The sequence below is a fragment of the Etheostoma spectabile genome, chromosome 10, assembly GCF_008692095.1.
Source record: "Etheostoma spectabile isolate EspeVRDwgs_2016 chromosome 10, UIUC_Espe_1.0, whole genome shotgun sequence".
NCBI lineage: Eukaryota > Metazoa > Chordata > Actinopteri > Perciformes > Percidae > Etheostoma > Etheostoma spectabile.
The window spans coordinates 16,270,511-16,278,819 of NC_045742.1; the positions used below are offsets into that span (position 1 = coordinate 16,270,511).

General features: G+C 40.1%; 1 protein-coding gene across 6 annotated transcripts in view; it reads right to left on the bottom strand.

Moving 5' to 3' along the window:
- LOC116696329 (solute carrier family 43 member 3) overlaps positions 1–8,309 on the bottom strand; it is a 28,063-nt gene that overhangs the window by 18,394 nt on the left and 1,360 nt on the right. The window contains exons 1-11 of one of the 6 annotated variants that reach the window (XM_032527202.1): positions 5,942–6,061; positions 5,317–5,508; positions 5,023–5,152; positions 3,838–3,884; positions 3,642–3,718; positions 2,109–2,201; positions 1,872–2,011; positions 1,191–1,300; positions 906–1,049; positions 549–656; positions 21–207 (exon numbers count right to left, since the gene is read on the bottom strand). In XM_032527202.1, coding sequence (XP_032383093.1) covers positions 21–207; positions 549–656; positions 906–1,049; positions 1,191–1,300; positions 1,872–2,011; positions 2,109–2,201; positions 3,642–3,718; positions 3,838–3,884; positions 5,023–5,152; positions 5,317–5,503 — 1,223 coding nt within the window. In that variant the 5' untranslated portion in view covers positions 5,504–5,508; positions 5,942–6,061. Of the gene's footprint in view, positions 1–7; positions 208–548; positions 657–905; positions 1,050–1,190; positions 1,301–1,871; positions 2,012–2,108; positions 2,202–3,641; positions 3,719–3,837; positions 3,885–5,022; positions 5,153–5,316; positions 6,062–8,309 lie in introns of those variants that run through there. The other 5 variants (XM_032527200.1, XM_032527201.1, XM_032527204.1 and 2 more) reach the window with 5 other exon arrangements.

Consider the following 8,309-nt stretch of genomic DNA (forward strand, 5'->3'; position numbering starts at 1 on the left):
TGTGTGTGTTTGATACTCACGCCACACTGATGAAGGCTGCGTTGCCACCGTAGAGGAAGGAGCGGTTGAGCACCTGCAGGATGAAGGTGAGGTACTGAAGCGGCAGGTACGGGGTGGAAGCACAAACTGAGAACAGTAGACACTGCAACGCCGTCAGGAAGAGAGAAAGCCCCGAGGCCCGCAGGTCTGCTTCCTGTTCACTCTCTCCTACAAACACACACATTTGAAAACACAGACCTTATCCTCCAAAGTGAAAAAATTAACAAAAATATCTTAGAAACAATTACTTTTTTCTCTTATGCAATTTTGTTTTGTGTAATTGTTAAAAGGAACATGAGGTTGGTGGTCATGAAAATCTAACTTCTGTTTATCCCTTAGAGTTAGTAATGGCACTATTTTCAATTAACATTTCTTGTCCCTTTAGAGATGCAAGAGCCCACCGACATGCTGGGCCTCTGAGAGCACAGCCGGGACATGCTGATAGTAGGTCTGCCATGGGGGTGGCCTGCTGGGCTCATTACTAGACATTAGTAGTATTAGTATGTCACCTGCAGCACGAGGTTTGCCCTTGTGTCTGTCCATGATGAGACCGTTCCAGGGAGCACACAGCACGCCACACAGCTGCGTTATAGCAAAGGCATTGGTGTACTGGCTCACTGCAGGGACACACAGGCAAGGACAAGATGGTTACAGACATGAGACTTCAAACCAGTCTATCAGAATAGAAGATAACAGTACTTTCTATCTAAGTGAGCTTCTTGCTCATAGAATATTACTTTAGTCACAACCTCTTGGTTAAAGCACAGGCTAACCGGTTAGTTTTCAGGTAACTTTATGGACCCAATGAGGAAGGTTTGCACAAATGTCCATCTTTGCTAAGAGATGATGCAGTGTAGTGTGTTTACCCAGTGAAGGCTCTCCCGCTGTCAGCCGCTGCAGCATGGGGTTGAGGGTGCCGATAAAGAGGTAATGTCTGAGCTGCATCACCGACAACCAAACCAGGTGCCACATAAAGAACCAGGACATCACACACTCACGGAAACTCTTCTCTGAGAGAGATGAAGAGAGGCCACAGAGATAGATGAAGACGAGGAAGAAACAAAGATGAAGAGAAATAGGATGTATGATTACTCTCTTTTGTTATAGCTTACTATGTCATTATCTGTGCCACTGTAGTAGAGTCAACAAACCTTGTTTGACAGGTTCCTTGTTGAGGAGCGTTTCCTCTGGCGTCATCTGTGTGTTAGCGTTGGCTGTTGTCTGCTCTAACCTCAGACTATTTGATTTACCACAGGTTACCCTGACAAAGGTCAAAGGTCACAGTGGGTCAGACACAGATTGATGACATTGTGGGAGTTATTTACTTTTTCAAAAGAGGTTTTCAAGTCATGGCCAGCTATAATCCCACAACAGGATATGAAGGATTCTTTTCAAGGAATGTAGCACAATGATGTGAAAATAATTATAAAAATAATAATAATTTGTGGTTTTGCAAGACACTTTAATCCATTAATTGTTTGTTTGCCTTTCAATATTTGGAACAGAATGTATTGAATATGAACCCGTTTTGTTTGATGAGGAAAAGCTAAGTGTTTTTGCTCTCTTACACTGCTGTAAGAGCACACCGATTTGTACTGTGACATGTAGAGTAGACTTCAAGCTTCAGCTCAAGTAAGCCAAGTCTGTAGCATTTTTAAAACCAAATTATTACGTGTGTTTTTGCAATACTGTTTATTTATCATTTTTCTAATATTTGCAACAAACTAAATTCAGAAAATCAGGAAATAATAAGCCCCATTTCCACTTGATGTATCCCTGAAGAATATGTGAGATGTTGATGTATGTGTGTGTGGTTTCTTGGGGATATGTACCCATATGTGTAGTGATCAGGCAGGGTGTAGGGGATGCGGACTCTGGGTAGCAGGAAGAAAGTCCTGAGCAGGTGAATGACGCTGCAGGCAGACAGGAAGAGGAAGGAGGAGCGGAGAGAGATGCCAGCCTCATGTAACAGCTGCAGGAGAAGATAAGACAGGGTGGAGATCACAGTTACAACATGAGATGGAAGAAATATGTTTCACACAAGAGAGCAGTTTGTGAACGTTTTTCACCTTGATGACAAGGAAGAGTGCTGAGGACGAATCGAAGGCCCCGTTATAGAGAGTGATGATGGTGGAGCGATGTGAGCCAAAAAGGTTTCCTACCTTTAGAAGAGAAATTTAAATTGATTAAGACTTATACAGAAGGTGTTTCATTCCACAATGTACAGTACTCCCTACTTCCTGGTCTGTTGTTAGTTCTTCCCCAACCAGTTCACAGTTCTCTTTGAACTGAGAACTTTTCCTTCCCACGGTTTGGACTCTTACTCCACATGGCTGAATACTGTGCAGACTGTTTTGCATGAAACTATACTCACTATAAACTCTAACACACCCTGAGACTCTCTCTGAAAGTCCTTTACTAATGAGCGCGTTGACTGTAACACTCACTGGCCAACATACCTTCTTACCTTCCTTTGATACCTAACATTTCTGATTCTTTCTTCTCCATAATTTCTTACGATTAAAATTATTTTACATCACATAGCCAATAATATGCACTTTCATTTCAAGATACATTTGCTGACTTATCTCTTTTTAATAAGGTTTCTAATAATCTTGTTACATTACATTACATGTCATTTAGCTGAAGCTTTTATCCAAAGCAACTTCCAATTTGCTATATATCAGAGGCTGCACGCCTCTGGATTAAATAGGGGGTAAGTGTCTTGCTCAGGGACACATTGGTTGATGTATTGCAGTGGGAATAGAGCCCAGATCTCCTTCACCACAGGCCTGTGTCCCGCAACATCACCACCCCATCTTGTCACGCTGAACATCCAACATTGATGATTATCAAACTTAGTTGAAATGCCTGTTAGGGTATGGTTTATGACCGTTTCCCTCAGACAGCTTTGTGTTTTTTTTCCCACTAAATCATGAGCTCAGTCTAAGAAAAGCCCTGCAGCCAACAAAAGGGCACTGATGACACTAAGATCTACTGTCCAACATCAAACTGTCTCTGTCTCTGTCTCTGCTTTCCTCTAAAACACGGGACTATTCATAGTTAGTTAGTTCTCAAGGATGTGTCTTTCTTTGTCACAGAGCAAACATGCAGGCATACAGAAATAGCTAAAAGAAAATATATCATTAAACTTTAAATTGAGACAGAAGGCTAGTGAAGTTTTTTACAGGAGGTAAAATAAAAACAATTGACTGCCTATTAGGACATAATTGACCTTGCAGCAATCTTCCAATTACAATTTAGAACAAATATTAACCATCCACTGATTCTGAAATTTAAAAATGACTAGTCTATCAAAATGAATCACTAACAATTTTGGTTCAATTCTCCAGTGCAGTTTAAATATTTGCTGCATTTCTCGGTTTTGTATCATGATAAATTGATTTTTTGGGGTTTCAGACTCTGGGTTGGATTAAAAAAAAGGAATTTCAGTATGTGACCTTGGACCCTGAGATATTCTAATATTCTGACAGTCAGTTCTCAAAACATTTTATAAAGTTATCAATTAAATAATTGAGAATGAATGATTTAAGATTAAAAACTGACAACCATCTTTTTATTCTGAATGACTGCATCAGTACCTGCATGTTGGTCATTAGAAACAGGATACCGCCCACTGCCAGGAAGGAGAGAGCTGGGAACAGCAGGTTGGACAAAGCTGGTGGGAAATGAAGTAAATGGGGAAAATGAGCATCCGCAGCTGTAACATTTTACTTCTTATGAGGTTCCTGAGACTGAGAGAGCACACGACAGAGAGACGGAGAAATGTTTTTTCACCTGCAGTTGAGAAGGCCACCATCAAGGTACCCAAAGTGTAAAGAAATCTGTTGGGGAAAAAAAACTCCAGCGTCATCGTGCCATTTTATTTTATTTTAACAGGCATGAGAGCGTGAGTCATGTTTGAGACTGAAATTTCTTAAAACTCACACTAAATACACATTTACACACAGGTTCTCCTGCTGCTGTTTGCTTTTGGCTGACTTTAATTTTCTTTTCTGGCAGAGCACTACCCACATCTTCACATTCTGCGTCATGTCCAACTATTTGAATTCCTTGGCTTTTTATTTTCCCTCCACCCTACTTCAGTGGAAACATATGTTCTTAGTACCAGTTTGTTATTGTGGATTTAGATTTATCCGGGGTGGTAGGGCTTTTCGTCACAGTGTCTGAACATCTGCACTAAAAATATTTATTTCTGACATTCCTTATCCTTCGGTGATTAAAAGTCTTGACCTTTCTATTTCTTAATCACTCTCTCATGTTTCTTCTTTCCAGCTTCACTGGCCTTTACTGCTTTGTTTTCGTAACAGCTCCCTTTCTCAGAAAACACTTTCTTTATATTCTGCATTGCCAAGTGTCAGGGTCTGGTATGTACACTGCAGCTCTATTCATCTTCATATGTTTTACACAAGATCCCCCGAGGGAGCTAGTTTGAATGTAAATGTCCCTTTTACTTCACATGAGCTTGTACTATGTCCAAATGCATATTAACAATTTCACATAAATATAAACAAGATCTTTCCTCTCCTTTATTTCCATGTGAGAAAAACAGCTGTTATAAGCAAACAGAATACTAAACTAAAATATGTTTTTGCTGCCAACCACCATCCACTGACTACAGATAATAGGTTCCTTGCAAAATCCCCACTTTAAAAAAAATATCCAAACTATCCCTTCCCAGCTTGTGGCCTTCTAGTCCCCTACAGAGTCACTATTTTGATTAAAAAAAAAATACATAGGAAATGCTTTAAATCCATTGACTTTTTACTCTTAAATGTGCTGTAGGTGGGATTGCATGGGTCCAGAACTTAGCCAAAAAATGTGAACATCGACAACTTCTCAGTCCCTCCCCCCTTTCTGCTAAAGCCCAAAACGTTCTCCCAAGCCCCTTGAATTGACACGTTATTTTAAGTTATGACACGTAAATTTAAATAACTAAGGTAGGCCTATTGTTTGACTCACGTTCCAAAAAGCCGAGCCACTGTCGTACCAAACCGGTCAAACAAGAAACCGTTAGGCAGCGTCAGGAAATTGTTCATAAAGGAGGCAATTGTGAAAACAAGTGAGAACTGTTCATCCTGCCCGCTGCAATCTGTTGACACAAAACACAGAGAAAGCAGGAGCACCAGGGTTAGGAACTGTGTGGTTAAACAGGTGACAATGATGATCAGAGAAGCCTGCATAAAGAGATGTAATTCATTTCAAAAATCCAGATGTTTAGAATTTAAAGTAGGGGAGGTGCGATATCAAACTGACCTAAGACCAGCGTTGCATTGACCGTTGTGGTGTTGACGCACAGAGAGCTGAAGTAGCCGTCCGTCTTCAGGACAAAAACAAGTGAAGCCCACCCGAACACGGCTCCAGCAAAACACAGGCACTCCACCAAACCCGTAGCAAAGGTGAGGCAGCGTAGCACCATCAAGCTCTTCCCAAGACCCGGCATGATCCCTTACACGCACACACACACACACACACACACAAAGGCAGACAATTCCCAAAAACTATATTATCACCTACATGGATACATACACATGCACATACACAAGAACTGGACCTGCATGACACAAAATCCACAAATACTTTAAGGTAAAGTTAAAGTTGCACAAAAAGACATGAGCTTAAACATCAGGGCAGAAAAATGTGCTGCTTCAGTTTAGGCTGTCATCCAAAAAAAGATGGACTTCAGCATAAATCCAGACGTTGGCTAACAGAAAGAACTTTGTTAGGATACCAGCAGGTTATAATAATCCCATTTTAACAACAAAATGAATCAATTAAAATGTGCAAACATGACATTTTAACAAAGTAACCTCCTGTGAAGCACCAAAAAATGTGCAGTTGTTAAGTTGTATTATTGTGCCTACTACTCTCTAGTACTCACTGTTCAGCCTTCTGCGGATGTCCCTGAATGTTCTCACAGACCACCCCTCTCTGCTCTTGCTCCACTCTCTTTATTTCTATATATATACAACTCTTCCTTCCTCTTCCTTACCAGTTCCCTCCCTCTGAGAAAAAAAAAAGAAGATAAATCAACCTTTCTGCTGTGCAGCAGAGAAAATCCCTCGCTATGTGGCTGCAGAAAAGGCAAACAGCATGGAATCTGCCACTGAAGCTGTGAGACATATTCCAGAGGTTGCTCAGAGTTCTGCAGACTACACTGATTTAGCCGAAATATGTGACGCGCACCAGAAAACAATTCGGTGTGTGGTGGATCTCTGTGTCTTAACTGGGTCTATGTGTATTATTTTATTGTCATTGTACAAACTATTACAAAATTAGGAAGCAATCCTGATGGCACATTTACACATTCAAACAGTAATTCAAAATAGAGAAAGGATACAAATGTGTGTTATAAATAAAATAAATTACATTTGCTGTGACCTATAAAACTGTGAAAATAGCTGAGATATTGCACAAGTACTGTAGTTGGTGTCAGTGTTTGGCTGTGTTTAGTTCTCTGGAGTAGAAGGTGTTTTTGAGTCTGAGTCTATTTGTCCATGAATTTATGGACCTGAAGTGTCTATCTAGCAGGTCAAGATGGTGTCCAGGGTGATCCCACCCTAGGATTGGTTTGTTAATTCTAAAAGACACTACATGATTTTTTTAGCAGTAGTTATCTTTTAGTGTATTTACCCAAATTTAGATAACATTTTTGAGACATCATTCTGCAACATTTCCCCAGCAGACTGGTTTAAAAAGAGTTACTACCACTATGAACAACAAATAACAGGACCAGCGTTAACAGAACTAATCATAAAAGACACAAGATCAATATCAGACGTTCTGCTATGTTATCAAGCTACAGTCTGATTTAACGTCCACTGGTGTGTCAATACCAAAGGAGTTATGAAAGACCAAATTGCTTTGATTAATAAAGACGTTAAAAATGACCACAGTGACGCTATGACAAAAGGGGTCAAGTCATTTAGTCTGATATGTGTTGTAACTGTTTAGTCACTTTTGCTATGGCACATGAGCAGTGAGAGCACAAATTGTTACACGATCTTCATTATTAAACCCAGATACTCTGCATAATGTTGAAGGCTCATTCACTTCGATGCTGTTTTTCTCTCAGTGGGATCCAGCAGGTTGAGGGAGGGGTCGCGCAGGTTGCTGAGGGTAGAGATGTAAATCCCTGTTGGAAGTCTTATGATGACCACTCATGAGACCAAATGTATGTTTTACCAGTTTCAAAACCGGATCACAAGACACATATATTTTTACACACACACGCACAAAGTGACCCACCAAACAAGCTTGTACCCACTTCCTCAAATCAGTGGCCTAGTGTTACCACAGGCATCGACCCCTTACATGTCTCTGTGTTTGTATGTGTAAATAGAATCTGGAGATACAAACTCCAAAAGATCAGCAAAAGTATTGACTTCTCATGACTTCTATCTAATCCCACTGCAGACTCACTATAGTTTAAAGGATAATGTTGGCATCATTTACTTCCATTAGCGTCTTAAAACTATACAAAACAAACACATAAAGCTGTGCTCTTGCACTGGCTGACATATTCTTACATTAAACCACATATGCCCTGTCAAGTTCAACTTTCAAACCAACATGGATGGCTTTAGTGTGTCTGAAAAGTGTTTAGACGGATGGAAAGTTTGATGTTCCACAGTTCCTTGATAAAGCGGTAATGATGCAACATGGTGCAACATGTTTAAAAGAATAAGCAGTGCAGAATAAACGGCTCCAGAATAAGCAGTGAGTGGCTCTTGAGTGGAGATTGTTTTTTCAATGCTCAGTAGGGTTTATTCATCTTTGCTCGTTCCATCTGACACTGTGACTTTAATAGTGAATTTTAACAATTGCGTGTGTAAGTAATTACGTAATGTATGGAATACTAAAGCACAATATCAGCTTATAGTTAGACATTTTGGGGAATACACTTATTTGCTTTATGGCAGAGAATTAGATGAGAGGCTTGACAACACCCATGTCTGTACTATAAATATTGAGTTGGAGCCAGCTGATTGTTAGGATAGTTAAGCGCAACTTATCTTAGCATAAACAGGGGGAAACTGTTTATCTGGCTCTGTCCGAATATAACCAATCCACCTACCAGCCTCTCTAAGGCTCCTTACTGTAATTACTGTAATACTTAAGTTTATATTGTGATTGTCAGCAAGAGTTTTACACAAGATCAGGTAATAAAGCAGGAGAGATGGAGCACAGGTTAGATATTACATATAGGTCTGTCTGTGTGTTTGTGTGTGTGTGTGTGTGTGTGTGTG